Here is an 18725-nt window from a genome sequence, read left to right as displayed (position 1 = left end):
CGGACAGAGATCTCATGCTAGTTTCACCATGAGGGGTAAGAGATGTGATCTGCTATGAGAACATGAAAAGATAGCGCAACTGTTTTAAAGTTCAGAGGGGAAACCAAGCTGAGAACACTATATCTTCAGGATCTTTCTACAGTACACATTTAAATATGAATGCAGCCGTTAAATGCTTTTCTTAGTTATAATGTATAGTCTGCATTGGATCGTTAGTTCTTGCACAAATACAAGGATTCTAGTGTAATTTCCTCTGTAATTGTCTTGTCCTGCATGCTCATGTGATCTATAGTGCTGAACCAGGCGGGGCTCCGTTTCCCTTAAAATGTGCAATTGAGCGAAAGAGGTCAAAGGGCAGTTGGTGAGCCGAGTTAGTCCCTGATTCCTTAAACAGGTCGATGTGAAAGAAATTCACAAGTGTGAATAAAACTTCCATCAGGGTTTCTGTATAATGAATATGATCAAAGATAACCAATACCCTTGCCACCAATTTTATATTTGCAATTTAAACGAGACATTTAATTAAAATGCAAATGTAACAAACTTATTTATTGCAACTTTTAGTGAGAACTAAATATTTCTCTCAAACTCAGATGTTTAAAATGTTTTTTGAAATGCTGATCCAAAGCTAAGTTTTGCATTCTGTTGGCTGGTGACTCCATGCAGTCTGGCGCAGTAACTCTGATACGCTGTATGGACCCTACAGGAGCAGCAGCGGAGCTCCACTGAGTTTAATGGAGTGGAAACACTTCATTCCTCCTACCGAGAGCGTTCGTGCTGTCTGGAGTCTCATTTATTCATTTATTAAGACTAAGCCTGTCCTCTATTGGTCAAGTTTAGCAATGGCATGTTGCACTACATTTTTGTTACACCCAAAGAAAGATCTGTTTATGTGCGTTTACCTGTAAGGAAACATGAATCTAATCACCTCTTGCCCCATGTTTGATCAAAGAATAGAGGATTTTTAGAAAACATCAGATAAGCAGAACCTTGTTGTATTAAAGTACTGAGAATATCTAAAAAAATATCTATCTATCTATCTGTCTGTCTCTATTTGTTGTCTATCTGTCTATCTATCCATCCATCTATCCGTCTGTCTATCTATCCGTCTATCCATCTCTTTCTATTTGTTGCCTATCTGTCTATCTATCCATCCATCTATCTATCCATCTATCCATCTCTTTCTATTTGTTGTCTCTATCTATCCGTCTATCTATCTATCTATCTATCTGTCTGTCTCTATTTGTTGTCTATCTATCCATCCATCTATCCATCTTTCTATTTGTTGCCTGTCTATCTATCCATCTGTCTATCTATCTATCTATCTATCTATCTGTCTATCTATCCGTCTATCCATCTCTTTCTATTTGTTGCCTATCTGTCTATCTATCCATCCATCTATATCCATCTATATCCATCTGTCTATCTTTCCATCCGTCTATCTATCTATCTATCTATCTATCTATCTATCTATCTATCTATCTGTCTGTCCATCTTTCTATTTGTTGTCTATATCTATCTATCTATCTATCTATCTATCCATCCATCTGTCTCTATTTGTTGTCTATCTATCTGTCTATCTATCCATCCATCTATCCGTCTGTCTACTATCCGTCTATCCATCTCTTTCTATTTGTTGCCTATCTATCCATCCATCTATCTATCCATCTGTCTATCTTTCCATCCGTCTATCTATCCGTCTATCCATCTCTTTCTATTTGTTGCCTATCTGTCTATCTATCCATCCATCTATATCCATCTGTCTATCTTTCCATCCGTCTATGTATCTATCTATCTATCTGTCTGTCTACCTTTCCATCCGTCTGTTTATCTATGTGTTGTCTGTCTATCCATCCATCCATCCATCCGTCTGTTTATCTATCTATCCGTCTATCCATTTCTTTCTATTTGTTGTCTCTATCTATCTATCTATCTATCTATCTATCTATCTATCTATCTATCTTCCATCCATCCATCTATCTATCTATCCGTCTGTCTGTCTGTCTATCTATCTATCTATCTGTCTATCCATCTCTTTCTATTTGTTGTCTATATCTATCTATCTGTCTATCCATCACTTTCTATTTGTTGTCTATATCTATCTATCTGTCTATCCATCCATCCATCTATCTATCTAATCTATCTATCTAATCTATCCATCCATCCATCCATCCATCCATCTATCTCTATTTGTTGTCTCTATCTATCTATCTCTATTTGTTGTCTCTATCTATCTATCTATCTATCTGTCTCTATTTGTTGTCTATCTGTCTGTCTATCTATCCATCCATCTATCCGTCTGTCTACTATCCGTCTATCCATCTCTTTCTATTTGTTACCTATCTGTCTATCTATCCATCCATCTATCTATCCATATGTCTATCTTTCCATCCGTCTTTCCATCCGTCTTTCCATCCGTCTATCTATCCGTCTATCCATCTCTTTCTATTTGTTGCCTATCTGTCTATCTATCCATCCATCTATATCCATCTATCTTTCCATCCATCTATGTATCTATCTATCCGTCTGTCTACCTTTCCATCCGTCTGTTTATCTATGTGTTGTCTGTCTATCTATCCATCCATCCATCCATCCATCCATCCATCTATCCGTCTGTCTATCTATCCATTTGTCTATCTGTCTATCTATCCGTCTAAGTATTTATCTACTTTTTGATAAATGTCTTATTGTGTATAGTTTATATATAATGTTATATATAGTTTTCATTGTAATATATTTTATTGTAATATATATAAAATATTACTACAATATTAAATATTAAAATATATTATATAATATGTAATGCATTATTTAATATTAAATAAATTTAAATTAAATTAATTTTTTGTTAAATTCAGTAACACTTAATATGGTTCAATCAGTTAACAATATATTTTGTGTAATGATAATGTATTATGAATTTACAATGAACAATAGCATTTTTTTTTTTTAAACTGCATTATTCTAGATTAATAGTCATTCATGTTAACCACAACCCATTAAAAAAATGAAAAGTAAAGGAATTCCGGGAAATTGTTTCCCAGCTTCCTTTAAGTCAACTGAGAACATATGATAGAAAAGAAAACAAGATTGTTTTATTTCAACTGAAGTGTATAATACTTCTTTTAATCTTCAGATTCTAGTATTATATATATAATACTAAAACAATTGCACATTTAAAAAAAACTTTAATGTCAATAATTTATCAATGTCTTCTCAAGGGGCTAATATTACGTCTGAACAATAGTAGCATTTTGTTAACAAATGTTTAATGATCATATGCTTGGTTAGACAGTCAAACTCTCCGAGAAAACTAAAAACAATTCGTAAGACAAATCTTTAGAAATTCTTCTCACAGTAACACAATCTCTATCAAGTCAAAAAGCTAATTTACAACAATGTAGTGTTTATGCACCGCTCCTAAACCTAACCTCAAGCATTTCCCACAAATGAGTTATCCAAACTGCAAGCAAAATGTATTTCTATGCTCATAATAAACAATGCAGCCAAGTGTTTAGTAAAATGGCACTAATATAACCACTATATCTTAAATACAGATCCTGCTTCTCAAATATATGAAAACGAAGCATCGTAAAACTCAAGGGAAGTCAAAATGATGCTCGCTGGAAGCTCTCTGTGGTTAAATATCCTATTATTCATCTCCAATTAAGCTCATTCTAGGGGAAAACAAAAGATTTTTTTTGCTACATTATGAAGTTCAAGAGAAACAAAAGTTATTTTGCCTTCATACAAGACCATGAGGTCGCTCTACTCCAAACAGTCCATGCTAGTTTATAGAACGAGTTATTTGGCTTACAGTGACTGACAGAACAGCATTCAAAATACAGCACTGAAGTTCTTAAAGGTTAAATAAAAAGGACGCTTCCTCAATAATGGCAAGGTTTTGGTAAAGTGCACAGAGAGTTGTCTGGCAAACAAAATATTTCTTGAATTAGAAGCATTGATATGAAATTAGCGTGGCTTCCTTCAATCAATGCAAACATAAAAACCACTAAACAAGAATTTTATAAACTGATTCACTTGAGATAGGACACTGTATACTTGTTGGATGTACGATGAAATGTGCCTACTCTCACACAGTGACCCGATACGAAGGCAAGGCAGTAAGACAGATCTGAACAAACTCCAAGGCCCGACAGTATGCAAAAGTGGTGCATTTCAATATTTCCTGAAGTCCAATCATGACCTGAATGGATTTAAATATTCAAATTGAAGTGATGCAAAAACCCCATTCACCCCAGAGCGAGTCAAAGCCCATATAACAAGCTATCTATGGTTACAATGGAGGAGGAGGCACTAAGGATACATCTGTTAATGAAGGAGAGGAGGAATAAGGCTAACATGTTATATCTGTTTACCAACCCAAAGCAGGAGCGTATTTTAGGATCCAAAATGTGTTTGGGATTTCAGGAAGCAGGTCCCAGATAAAACGTGAGTCTCTAATGTGAAGCTAGTAGGTGAGTCTGGAGGCCTTCATGTTGTAGCAGGGCCTGTCGGTCAGACCGCCCTGACCTCCAGAGAACAGCGACAAGCCTTCGGTTTTCTCCAGCACCACCTCCAGCTCCTGGAAATCCTGTAGCCGTGCCACATCTTTATCCTGCCAGAGGAACATAAACGGGTCATTGACAAATAAGGTTTTTAAAAGTGTAAAAAAAACAACTAATGGAGATAATTAATTTTGAGGTTTTATTAAGTGTTAACAATGAGATTGTGGTTTTTATAATCATTTAACACTGCTTTTGTCATTTTTTACAAGATGGACAAAATTTGTCACCAAAAAAGTCATTCGGTTTAACCAAAATTTCAGTTTTACCGAACGACACTTTTGGTTATACTGAATGACAATATTTTCAAACATTGCTGATATCTAGCAAAAGGACAATCAAACGTAACATTTTCCATGTTTTATAGCGGTTGTACCGAATGACGATATTTTCGAACTGTGCTAACAGGCTGGTATCTAGCTAGCTAAATAGTTAAAAGAGAGTTAGTTACTTTGCTTCACGACCATGTGGTCCTTTGCAGGTGTCTGAATGATGTCACATCCTGTCACATGATATTGATCGCAAAACTTGATCCAAAATGGTCCCTTTATATTGGTTACTCCGAATGACATCAATGAAATTCATTTTTCCAGACATTCTTTCTCATAAAAAGCAACAACTTCTACACATAATTTTAATACCATTTTGCACTATGTTGATATATGATGTTATAAAATCATGCCAGAATAAAAAGTATATCTACCTTATTCATATGCCCCATGACGCTTTGCGCGAATTATGGGTGTAACTTCCATTAAGCAAACAGTCAGTAAAAGGCTCACTCTATGAACGCAATACGTACAAAAAAAAAAAAAAAAAAAAAACTGGGTACAATGAGATGACATTATTCTACTCACCCTTAAACCAACGCATATAAAAGGACATATAAAAGTGTAAAAGCATCAACAAGATACTTTCAGCAGGCCATGAAAAAGCACGATTATTTCCACAGCAATAACGGACGGGTTAAATATAACTATAGTGATATATATCTGTATTATAATATGCGTTGCCTTAATAAAAAATGTTCATGAACTTCAGCATTGCGTGATACTATTTCAAAGTGATTTCCATCATTTTTACAGATAATAAATTATATTTACCTGTGAAAACAAACTTGGAAAGAGACGTGAGGATTTGAGGAGAAAAACGAGAGATTCTTCGTGCATTCCAGTGAATTATTAATGGGATATATCGTAAATTATATCGGGAGAACAGACCACAAATGTGCAGTATATGTTGTCCTTTTTTATACTATTACAGCAGTATGCAAAGGGACAAAAGAAAATAATCACGAGGATAGAAAACAGCGACTGAAAAGAGCTCTTGCCATCTTGTTATAACATGTTACATTAAAATACCAAGCGTTACGTTATTCTCATGATGTCTGAAAATAAAACATGAAAGAAAAATTGACAGCTCATTCAGTCAAACTGACGTATAAGCTTTATTTGTAGGGCAACCTTACAATTTGAAACGATTCGTTTCAGTCTTTTTAAATGGAAGTTCCCCAAACCGGAAGTGCAACCCATAATTCGAAACGCAGTAAGCTAGTCAGGAATAAGGTGGATAAATTTATTACATTTTAAGATATTTTAATCACAAATGAAATGGCTGTATTGGCCTTTGGACGGTTAAACCGATTGACCTTTTGACACTTCAAAATCTTTAAAATACCTTTATATGTAGCAAAATATAATTAAAGCCTTTTGGATTCAATAAAAGAGATCTAGTTGTTTTACCTTACAAACTTTGGATGTCATATCTTTGTTTTTTATTATTATTAAGGCCTTTGGACAAAAAAAATGACCCGTCACGTCATTGACCCATACACATTTAGATGGATCTAGTGTTGAATGATCTGGAAGTAGCGTCCATTGTTCTGTTCTTTTTGAGATCGCATTTGAGAGAATGAAGCCACTAAATATGGCAGCAGAGACATTCCCATGATGCAGTAGGGTTGTATAGCTAAATGCACTGAAGAAATCTTTTGTACCCATCACTGTCTATCATAAACCCTAAGAACTAAACTCCACCGGTGTCTGCAGTTTGATATAATAAAATGCACAGCATGGCCAAAAGTACAAGGACGTATGCTTGTCCAATTTCAGCCATTAGTATCATGTTGGTCACTCTTTTAAAGTGTCATGAAACCCCCCTGTTTTAGCCTGGTCGTTCACACCTCAATGGTCGTGTAAAGCTGTGGAAAAGTGGGAGTGTAGGGGGGGGGAAGAGCGGAGACAACAACCAATAAAACAATAAAGACATAGTTATTTTTTGCCCATTCTTCTTTGAATTTTCGGTTTACAGCTTTGTGTATCAGAATAATCCATTGTGTCATCGCATTCATGACGTACGGCTGTATCAGTGTCCTTATTTGCACATATATTTCATTTGAAGACAACGTGATTAAATATGTGCGTGTACACGGCGCTAGTTCATGTTTAGAGCACTAGAATATAAGAAACATGTCCATAAAAAAAAAATTTGAAACGCAATCGCTCTGTTAAAAATATGAGAGTGTCATGCCGGTCTCGATTTCACTGCATTGGCTGCCGGTCAAATTTTTAAAATTCTTGTTTGTTTTTAAATCTCTTCATAATCAGGCGCCACAGTACTTATCTGATCTGTTACATCCGTACACTCAGTCAAGGTCACTTAGATCTGCCAATTCTGGACTATTGCAAGTTCCCAGGACATGACTAAAAAACAGAGGTGATCGTGGCTTTCCTGTTATCGGCCCTAAACTATGGAAAGTCTCCCGGTTCATATCAGAACTGCCCAACTATTTTTAAGTCTACTCTTAAGACCTATTTATTTTCTTTGGTGTTTAATATTTCTTGATTTGCTGTTTTATGATTTTTACTTTTATGAACTCCACCTATTTTACAGCTCGTTTTATTGTCTTTTACGGTTTGTAATCTTGTTCTGAGTTTTTTCTTTTGTATATTTTGTACAAAACTTTGGACAACTTTGTTTGTTTTTAAATACAAAATAACAGTGCTATATAAATAAACATTGTATTGTATTGTATTGCATTATATTGTAAAAAGCACTGTTTGGATTTACCATCTCAACAAACCTTGTCTGAAGATGCAGTCAAGCTTAAACAGGAGAGGATTTTGCTCAACCAAACAGAATGTCACTTTTACAAAGCATCATGATGGTCCTTCAGGGAAACTAAGAGGCCCAAACTAAACCAACAAATCCAAAAAATCCAAAATATGCATTTGCACAGTAAGATTTGTCTTTGTATTCATTCGAATCCAAGTGCAAACATGTTGGAAACTGTTGTCATGCCTAACAATGCTCTTAACGCACATTGATATTAACAAATTCAGCATAGCTTCAAGTGTTTTATTGCTTTTAGATGGTTACGACATAATATAAATGTAAATTTTTTAACCACTAAGTTCCACCCTTCCACTTGAAAATATTATTCCTGACATGTAAATTAAAGGGGTCATGACCTGAGAAATCAAAATCGCCTTGATTGTGTGACATATAAGAGGTCTTTGTACCATTAAAACTTCCATAGCTTAAAACGTCCTCCTCATTATAATCTAAGCATTTATTCAATCAACCTCCAAAAACTGGCTTGTTTTCATATTGAGGGATGTGTGACATCACACAGGTAAATATATTTGCATATGACTGCCTTCAGAGCAAGACATAGACGAATAGTTATACATCACTGCACCATAGGCCCCACCCACTAGCGTTCAGTCGCCTAACGGCAGACATTTGACTGCACTGGATGTGAGCGTTGCATCAAAAGCAGCAAACAGAACCCATGATAATCACTGACTCTGTCTACACTGGATACAGTACACAGATGTGCGTTCAGTTGAAAATTCATACTCCACAACACTTGAGTCTGCCGACAACAGGACAAATGGAAGAGTGAAAGATAGTTCACTTTGACGCATCCAGTTTAAACAGCTTGTTTGCATCTCTGTACAGACATCAGAAGGATCATAGTGTCAGAAACAGGTGGAGGGTTTACTTTACTAGCATCCAGATTGCATCAGAGAATTATATGTTTGTTCTGAGCATTTTGTTTTGTGGCACATAATGGAGAGTTCGCAAAGAATCTGACAGCAGCTGCATCACAAACCGTAAGTTGACCTAGCTGTTAATAGGCTCAGGCCTCACCTTTCTGAGCATAGTGTTGGGCAGCTTGCGGATCTTCTCCACGTGCTCTGCGCTGATGTCTAACTCCCGGCAGCACACGCGGAGGAGGGCGCGGTACGTCAGCTCCTGCCTGTCCAGTTCCACCTCAATGAAGTCGTTCTCTCTGACATTGGTGTTCTGGATGCGGACCTTCAGGACGAGCTCTGGGAAGAGACAGCAAGATTGTGACTCGAGACATCTTTGTGAATTCCTCAAATCAGCCTGTTTGGTGCATGTACATTTAAAGAAAGTGTGCAAACCTGTTTGTGGAGATCTGCTGCATTCATGTCATGTTGGAATGAGCGCATTAAGTCAATATGTATAAGAACATCTGCTAAATCCCTTAAGTGTATAACTGAGCAGCCAAGATTTACAGTATAATTCATATATACTGTATATACTATATACTATTCAAAATGTCAAAATTAATTTAAAAAAGTAAGAAAAAACAAACACTGACCCCACACTTTTGAACAGTAGTGTATTGTTACAAAAGATTTCTATTTTAAATAAATGCTGTTTTTTTTTTAACCTTTTATTCATCAAATAATCCTGAAAAAAGCATCACTTTACAAAAATATCAAGCAGCACAACTGTTTTCAACACCAATAATGATTCAGTATATTAAGAGTGTTTTCTGAAGGATCATGTGACACTGAAGACTGCAGTAATGATGCTGAAAATTCAGCTTTACCATCACAGGAATAAATTATATTTTAAAGTATATTAAAATAGAAGAACAATATTTTAAATTGTAATAATATTTCACAATAGTACTGTTTTTTCTGTATTTTTGATCAAATAAATGCAGGCTTGATGAGCAGAAGAGACTTCTTTCAAAAACATTAAAAATAGTAATTATATATATATATATATATATATATAAATAACTTTTTATTTAAATATCATTTAAAATGTAATTTATTCCTGTGATCAAAGCTGAATTTTCAGCATCATTACTCCAATCTTCAGTGTCACATGATCCTTCAAAAATCATTATATGATGATGATTTGATGCTCAAGAAATATTTCTGATTATTATTAATGCTGAAAACAGTTGTGCTGCTTCAGACTTTTGTGGAAACTGTGATATTTTTTCAGGATTCTTTGATGAACAAAGTTCAAAAGAACAGCATTTATTTTAAATATAAATCTACCTAGCAACTTAAAAAAATCACCCTTCAGTGATTCTGTCTAAAGCACTTTTTCTGTGGAGGTGAAAGTGGAGGTGTGTTGAGTCATATGACAGGGCACAGTTCACCAACCAATAAGCAAACCCACACTGTACCTTGAACATTAACTGGAAAAGTGCTGGTGAAAAAGAAGGGCTGGAAGGCCGGCATGGAGCCGCCGAGCTGGGAGCAGTTGATCTGCTGCGGGATGGACGGCTGCCGGGTGATGGCTGCGTTGGGAACCTGCGGCTGGCTGGTGCTTCCGCCGGGAGAAGGAAGCGTGGGACACACTGGGCCGTTCTGTGCAATAGGATGAGCGTGTGTAAACTCGCAGTGGTTGGTGTGATGAGTCTCTGAGGAGAGCTCCATTGGTAGGCCACCGTTGACAACAGGGCTCGGGACCACACCGTTCTGCTCCAACACGGGGATGTAGGGTAACTCCTGCTGGCTCTGGCTGTCTGTGTAAAGGCTCTTGGGCTGCTGATGCTGAGGCGGGAGCTGCTGCTCTTGTGTCGGAGACAAGGTCGCTGGTTCTGACTCCAGGGGCTCTGGATGATTGTTGGTGCCGTTTTGCTGTGCTATGCTCAGGTTATCTTTATCTATCTTGCTGTACAGGAAGGGCGGGTTGGAAAGATAGTTTGGAATGATTGGCAGCTCTGGTTCCTTCACCTCAGGCATGTCTTCCTCTTCCACTGGAGAAGGAACAACAAACATGAATGTGATGGCGTAAGAACATTAAAGTGCATTATGACTGTATACAGAAGGTTTTCTGTTTTCATGTTTGTATTTTAATATTTTTAAGAATAAAGAACAACAAAAAATGATTATAATCTTAATCTATTACAATACATAAAAATTATACTGTTATGGTCTTTGACCGATAAATTGTTGACCTATGATATTTTGTCTAATTATCTGAAAAAATAAAACACTCAAAACTAGTTGTAAAAGGGAATGTACTGAATGAAGAATTGATATTCATTTTGAGATTTGGAAAAGATTACATTTAATGATGTTATTGAATTATTAGTGTTTGTAAAGATTAACTTAAGCCAACTTTAAAAAAAGATACGTAAATAACAGTGGAATAAGGAAGTTTTTCTATTTTAATATGTATTTGAGTGTTTAAAAAAATAGGGATGCAAAATATGAAAATTTTGATACTGTTATGGCCAATAAATTCTATATTTTATTGAAATAATTAGAAAAAAAATTAATAGATTTAAATGCTACAATTTATGAATCACAATATAATAAAGAATAACGATGAAAAATAAAAACTAAGATCAACAGTTTTATGTGCTACAAGTGAATTTAGGCATCAAAATATTATAAAAAAAATAATAATGAAAAAATAAAAACTAAGATCAAATGTTTTTTATGCTAAAAGTGAATTTAGGCATCATAATATTATATGTAAAAATAATGAAATAATAAAAATGAAACATTATTCATATTGAGATATGCTAAATATTACATGTAACATTGTAATTAGTTTTTAAAAATTAATTTTAAGTGAGTGTTAAATGGTAGCAAAGAATCTAAAACTGTAAACAATCTAAATGTAGAAAATAGGGAAAATGAGCAAAATCAATGATTATTCTTATACCTATTATACTTATAAATAATAATAATAATAATAAATTCTCTAATATTAGTCAACAACCAATGTGGTACTGAAATATTATGCATCCTGAACAAAAAAGTATATTAAAATATTTAATTTAATACGCAAATATATATGAATTCATAAATGCTCATATGCATTCACAATTTAAAATGACTCGCATTTCTATCTGTATGTGGGTCAATGACGTGACGGGTCATTTTTTTGTCCAAAGGCCTTAATAATAATAAAAAACAAAGATATGACATCCAATGTACGTAAGGTAGTACATCTAGATCTCTTTTATTGAATCCAAAAGGCCTTAATTATACTTTGCTACATATAAAGGTATTTTAAAGATTTTGACGTGTCAAAAGGTCATTCGGTTTAACCGTCCAAAGGCCAATACAGCCATTTCATTTGTAATTAAAATATCTTAAAATGTAATAAATATATATATTTTTTATTCTGACATGATTTTATAACATCATATATCAATATAGTGCAAAATGGTAGTAAAATTATGTGTAGAAGTTGTTGTTTTGTTATGAGAAAGAATGTCCGGAAAAATCAATTTCATTGATGTCATTCAGAGTAACCAATATAAAGGGACCATTTTGGATCAAGTCATGTGGTCAATATCATGTGACATCATTCAGACACCTGCAAAGGACCACATGGTTGTGAAGCAAAGTAACTAACTCTCTTTTAACTATTTAGCTAGCTAGATACCAGCCTGTTAGCACAGTTCGAAAATATCGTCATTCGGTATAACCAAAAGTGTCATTCGGTAAAACTGAAATTTTGGTGACAAATTTTGTCCATCTTGTAAAAAATGACAAAAGCAGTGTTGATTGATTATAAAAACCACAATCTCATTGTTAACACTTAATAAAACTTCAAAATTAATTATATCTCCATTAGGTTTTTTTACCCTTATAAAAACCTTATTCATTAATGACCCATGTACATGTAATACATGATGTGTATTTATACATGCTGCTATGCTATCCACGCGTCTTTATATTCTAGTGTACATATTTTAGTCAACAAAACACTTAGGCTAGATAACTAAATTGTAAATGTCTAAATTTGTATTTGAGGGCTTAGAAATTATCTGAGTATCATGTGATACATCATGTCCTGGGAATGGAGGGTAGGTTTTCTGAAAGCGTACCTCCAAGTAGTCTTCTGATTTCAGGTTTCGAAGTGAGTTGAACAGCTAACTCCTCCTTCGCCGTTAGAATGTCTTTATCAGCTCCGGCGTTCAACAGATAGGCCACTATCTGTTTGTGGTTTCTTTTACAGGCCCAATGCAAACATGTCCTGGATGAACAGGGGACATCAGAACATCTTAAACATGATTTTCCACAGCGAGTCAGTCAATGAGTTTTAATGCATTGCTAAAACAAAGCAGTCAAATCTTGGCATGAACATCAGAACAAATCTAACACCTCAAGTCAGTTGATCAACAAACATCAGCAGTGCCAGTGAGAAAACAAAGAGTCACATGCTCCTAAAGACAAGCTGTCTAATTAAACATTTCAGGAATGCTGCCAAGCAAGATGACTTAAAAGGTAAGGGCTGCATCTAGCAATCATAAACCATTCAATTTTCCTCAAGTCTCTTCGGCTTTACCTTGGTTGAGATCACAGGCTCCCCCCAGAATTGTCACCACCTTTCGCCCCCCTAGCCAAGGCCCTGCTTCTCAAACTTTCAGTTAATAAACACTGTTTATTTCTGCCTTGTAAATACGTTTACATTTATTATATTTTTCATATTTTAAGATCTCTTAATCTTCAACAGAGAAGTGAATTGCACCGCTGTCTCGTGAGAAGTGAATCAGACTGATGCTCTTCATCTTCCGTGTGATTGGCTGTTCGCCGCACGTGCTTCAGAGTTAATCACAAACTCTGAATCAAACTCATTGACAGAGAATGATTATACTGAGCAGTGTGAGCCCATTGAACCTAATCTAAACCAGGTTTGTATGGTTTTGTCAACTCTGAACCTACTCTGAAACTCAGAGTTTGTTCAAATGGCTTCATGTAACAGGTCACTGGTGCTAGAAGGCAGGGTTGCCAGGTTTTCACAACAAAACCCACCCAATTGATACTCAAAACTAGCACAATTGTGTTTCAGGGGAGTAAAATATGCGTTTTTGGTGGGGTTCCCCTGGTAAAATTTGCATTCCAGGGGCTAAATATCACGTTATTGGGGTCGCTTCAACCTGCGTACATGAAAACAACCCATGGCAACACTGTTAAAGTAGCCCAATTCTGCGGGAAAACCGCGAACTTGGCAACACTGCTAGAAGGTAAGCAGATCAGCAACAGACAACCAAACATAAACTGTCTGCTTGTCCTAGATCAATCTTTTAGATGCCATGGAGCCCCAAATATGATCATCCTCAAGTGAGGGACCCCCATCCTAAAATGTTAAGTTACCATGAAACCAAAACGGACAATTCTTGTTGTTTTTTTTAAAATTGAAAATTGCTGTATTTATTATAAATAATCAAAATAACTTCCCCTTCCTCTTGCAGCAACATCTCTTCTCTGATTACGTATTCACTGGTGGGGGGGCGGGACAACCTGTCACTCACATGAGATCCACCAATAGCAAACCACATCCATCCAACAATCAAATCTATTATCTAGTGCTCCAACCATGACGTCAAAAACCCGGAAGACTAATTCACCAGTGGTTCCCTCGATATTTTCCTATGGCTTTTTATCATTTTTTTTTTTTTCAATTTATGAGTAAAATAATGTCTGTGGTAAACACAAGTTGACAAAACTTGAATGTTTTGTGTTTTAAAAACCCCTGTCAAAGAGGGAGGGAGGAAGAAAGAGAGAAAGAAAGAAAGAAAGAAAGAATTTCAGTACTGAGGGGCCTCTACTCTAACGTCTTCTGGCAGTTAACGTTATCAATTGTGGCCAAGGGCTTTCTTTTCTTAAAAAAAATAAATAGGCGAATTGCTCTCGAAGGAAAGGTTATTATAACTGTACAAAAGTAAATATATAAAATAAGTAATTTAGCTGGTCGGCTCAGTGTTTATACGCACCATCCGTTAATCTCATTTTGAGAGTTGACGTTGACTCCGCTCTCCACTAAAGTCTTCACCTCATCAATGTCTCCGATGGCACTGGCCTCTCTCAGACGCTCCTGCAGCTCTTTATCCAGCGATGTCGTTGACATTATTCAAGTCTTTATGGAAATAAAAGCTTCATACGAACTAACACACTGTGCTTTTAATATAGTGGACAAAAATAGACACTCAACTTGCTCCGTCGCGGCTTAAACTGTTGCCTTTTCTGGATGATTTTCGACAGAGAAGCGAAAGGAGTGTATTTAAAGTCTTTAGAATGAAATTAGATCAAAACGAAACAGAATAATTAATCGGGTTGTGTTCAAATAATCTTTCGCCGACTACTGCGATCCACTCGTATCCGCTGCACCTCCCATGTTGGGGGTAATTTTCGGTGTAACACCTTCAGATCATGATCTTTGGTTCCGACTTCCCATCGCCAATAAACCATTCTAACAACAAAGTCAAGAGTCTGACCAGAGTTCAAGGAAAACAGACAGTGCAAATTAATAGACTGATATTGTTTATTGATCAAGGATATCCATCTTCAATTGCATAAAGAGCAGCAATTAACTGTATATTGTATTAGTGTATCATGAAACTTCAAACAAATAGACACAAATATTCTGCCTTGAAATGTGAAAATTTACATACATTTATTTAACTACAGGCATAGAAATATTCTGCATGGTATCCACTGCAACTACGATTGAAACTTGTAAATTGATATTACTAATCAATTTGATTAAAATAAAACATTTACATTTTCGCTCTATCAACATTATATCCTGCAATAAACCACAGGCACTTTAAAGTTTACTTTTCCATGAATCAGCATATTGAAAATCATTTTTGAATGATGTACGTTGTATTATGTTGTTATTCTTTATTTCATGTGAGTACACATCTTTTTAAAACATATTTGTCTGCATTATTATTTCTTTCGTTGAATTAAATCCACATTAATACATCTTGCAAAAACACATCTTTGCCAAGAATGTAATGATGACAAATTTAAGCAAAGCCTTTGTATTATTCAGTATCTTTGAATCGTTATAACACTGTAGAGTCCAGGGTCCAAACATATGCAAATATAGTGTGACAAAACCGATATTATATCAAACCACACTGTCCTTGTGAAACAACAAGCACTTGTTGTTGGCGGGCATGTCAACCTAGAAAACCAAAACAAAAACAGATGCATTTACAAGCCTACAATGTCCCAAGGTGGTGAATCATCACATAATCAAGCCAAACATATTTAAAAGCAAGAAAGAGGTGTATGAGGCATGATGTCAGATTAATTTGCAGTAGATCACAGTCAATCTTCTAAGAAAAACCTTTATAGCAAGAATTGTAATGAACAGAAATAGGGAAGGGAGAATTGACATTGCATCTTTAACTATAATTATCATCAAGCATGCACTTGCATTGCACTACACCAGATGCATTAAAGGATTAGTTCACTTTTAAATAAACTTTTGCTGATAATTTACTCACCCCCATGTCATCCAAGATGTCCATGTCTTTCTTTCTTCAGTCGAAAAAAAAAAAAAAAAAAAAAATCAAGGTTTTTGATGAAAACATTCCAGGATTTTTCTCCATATAATGGACACCAAACGGTTCAAGGTCCAAATGACAGTTTCAGTGCAGCTTCAAAGGGCTTTAAACGATACCAGACGATGAATAAGGGTCTTATCTAGCGAAACGATCGGTCATTTTCGAAAAAAATACAACTGTATATGCTTTATATAAACAAACGTTCGCCTTCTAAGTGCCTCCGCCAAAACCGCATTTCTGTATTCTCCAAAAAGCTTACTCTGATTGTCCTACGCCTTCCCTATTCAACTTACGGAACGAACGCAGCGCCAGTTACATTTTTTCCGTAAGTTGAATAAGGAAGGCGTAGGACATACAGCGTAAGCTTTTTGGAGAATACAAAAATGCGGTTTTGGCGGAGGCACTTAGAAGGCGATCGTTTCGCTAGATAAGACCCTTATTCCTCGTCTGGTATCGTTTAAAGCCCGTTGAAGCTGCGCTGAAACTGTCATTTGGACCTTGAACCGTTTGGTGTCCATTATATGGAGAAAAATCCTGGAATGTTTTCATCAAAAACCTTAATTTTTTTTCGACTGAAGAAAGAAAGACATGGACATCTTGGATGACATGGAGGTGAGTAAATTATCAGGAAAAGTTTATTTAAAAGTGAACTAATCCTTTAAGTTATTTATTTTGGTAATAATACTCTTACAATTCCCTCCAATCGCAGTCCATTTTCTTGGCCTAGCTTTGTCAGTAATGATACATCTCTTAGACCCCAGTCTGGATTTCTGTAAAACAACATTGGTACAACAAAATATGATCGACTTTTGCAGTGTAATAATTTTTACACTGCAGTATTTTTGTCTTGTAATCTAGTACACATATCGAAACATTCTTAAATAAAGATATATTTACTTGAGAAGCAAAATGACTGTTAGATCAATTAGATAGTAGGTGTTTTCTGAAAAATCTATCAGTTTATCCTAATATCACTATTTTGTACTCCACTGACAGATATTTTTTTAAGAAGTTAATTTTAATAATTGTTCTGGTCTTTTTCCTTCTCTAGGAAATTTATTTTGATTTAAAATTTTTTAGATATTTGTAATGGGATACAACAAAAATACTAAGTAAGAGAGTTCATAAAAGGGAAATTTTTTACGTTTTACCGCAAATGTAACGCATTACTTTCCATAAAAAGTGAATAAGTAAGGCAATTAGTTACTTTTTAGGGAGTAATGCAGTATTGTAATGCATTACTTTTAAAAGTAACTTTCCCCAACACTGATTATAATTGCCCTATGTTTAGGGCTGAACCTCATTAGACCATAAAAGACAGCTGTTTTATATTTGCATGCATTTCTTTTCACACCAGTGAAATAACCTTTATCAAGGATCTACACCACTTTGCAGCAATGCAGATGTTCCTCGTTTGCCAGTGATTTCCTTTATCACTAACCTGTATCTCAAGCTCTGGTCAAAGTCAACATTGCTCTGAGGAGTAATCGATCCATTGAAAGCATACGGCTGCAAAAAGAATATCAGATACAAGACTTAGATGCCAATAAATGTAGCCAAATGCATAAAAATTCAAGGTGCTTGAGCTTATTATGCTACAAATACCCCATAAGTCAGAAGCAATCCTTGGGGCTTCAGTATTTTTCCAACACCATTGAACAAACCCTAAAAATTGAAAGAATATTAGATGATGTTATATGCAGACATTCAACAAATACAGAGAAAGAGAAATACAAGCAAGCAAACATGACACCATTGTGCAGGCCAGAGGTGAAATGTGCATCATGTTGATGTTCACGACGAGGTCACATGACTCAGCTTGAATTCCACCCCAGTTCTCCCAACTCTGAGACACATCAAGATAGATGGGTGGCTTTACATTCTGCAGCCTATGATACTGTCTATATGCTTCAATACTGAAAAAAAAAAAATCACAATATGGTATATAAAATATTAGCAATTAGACATTTGGTATTCAATAGCAGGAAAAATGATATGGTATGAAGCCCAATCTAAAGAATAATCAGGAGTGAACTTTGAACTAATACAGCTCCGTCACAAGTGTTTATTACTGCACTATGCTCCATAATTTTTTTTCTCAGTTTGTTACGGGGCCAGTTGCATAAACTCAGCCATTATGTTAAGACTGTCTTAAGAACTAGTTCGGCCAAAGCAGCTAGATAAAAGGTAATCAGTCTTACTTTTCTGATTCAAATTAGACCGCTCTACCTTTTTATGTAACTGATTTAAAAAAGTTAGGACCAGTCTTGAAAAAAAAAAATATTAGATGACTAACTTTTTAAGACTAGTCTAAGCAGTTTATGCAATCAACCACTGATATCATTTCTGTGAATTAGCTGAAAACAAAAAAGAAAACAAAGTGTCTATTTACACTAAGTGCAAATAGCGTCCCTTGTTGGCAAACACTATTTACACTAGCTCCGCCCACCAGTGTCTGGTTGGGCCGCTCAAGTTTTAAAAAAGACGTACAGAATTCGACGTCTTTAGTGGCACAGCACTAGCGAGTAAGACTCGCAGATCTGGCTTTTAACGCGATA

General features: G+C 35.5%; 2 protein-coding genes across 11 annotated transcripts in view; both read right to left on the bottom strand.

The window, feature by feature from the left end:
• Positions 1-3073: 3073 nt before the first annotated feature.
• Positions 3074-14996, bottom strand: ankrd40 (ankyrin repeat domain 40). Its single transcript, XM_051885874.1, has 5 exons — positions 14584-14996; positions 12694-12842; positions 10027-10602; positions 8721-8902; positions 3074-4618 (listed from the first exon to the last, which is right to left on the bottom strand). Exons 1-5 carry the CDS (start codon positions 14715-14717, stop codon positions 4472-4474), a joined length of 1188 nt encoding a protein of 395 aa, XP_051741834.1. The 5' UTR covers positions 14718-14996; the 3' UTR covers positions 3074-4471.
• Positions 14997-15117: 121 nt separating this feature from the next.
• Positions 15118-18725, bottom strand: part of mettl26 (methyltransferase like 26) — a 50144-nt gene continuing 46536 nt past the window's right edge. For 5 of the 10 annotated variants that reach the window (XM_051885958.1, XM_051885962.1, XM_051885966.1 and 2 more), the window contains 5 exons: positions 17921-18083; positions 17773-17832; positions 17609-17676; positions 16859-16937; positions 15118-15782 (listed from right to left, as the gene is read on the bottom strand). In XM_051885958.1, the coding sequence (XP_051741918.1) occupies positions 15726-15782; positions 16859-16937; positions 17609-17676; positions 17773-17832; positions 17921-18083 (427 nt within the window). In that variant the 3' untranslated portion in view covers positions 15118-15725. The remainder of the gene's footprint in view (positions 15783-16858; positions 16938-17608; positions 17677-17772; positions 17833-17920; positions 18084-18725) is intronic. The other 5 variants (XM_051885959.1, XM_051885967.1, XM_051885964.1 and 2 more) reach the window with 4 other exon arrangements.

This window comes from Ctenopharyngodon idella, chromosome 3 (genome assembly GCF_019924925.1).
Source record: "Ctenopharyngodon idella isolate HZGC_01 chromosome 3, HZGC01, whole genome shotgun sequence".
NCBI classification, from domain to species: domain Eukaryota; kingdom Metazoa; phylum Chordata; class Actinopteri; order Cypriniformes; family Xenocyprididae; genus Ctenopharyngodon; species Ctenopharyngodon idella.
Note: the sequence above shows the minus strand (reverse complement) of the source record. Positions and strands in the feature narration are given on the sequence as shown.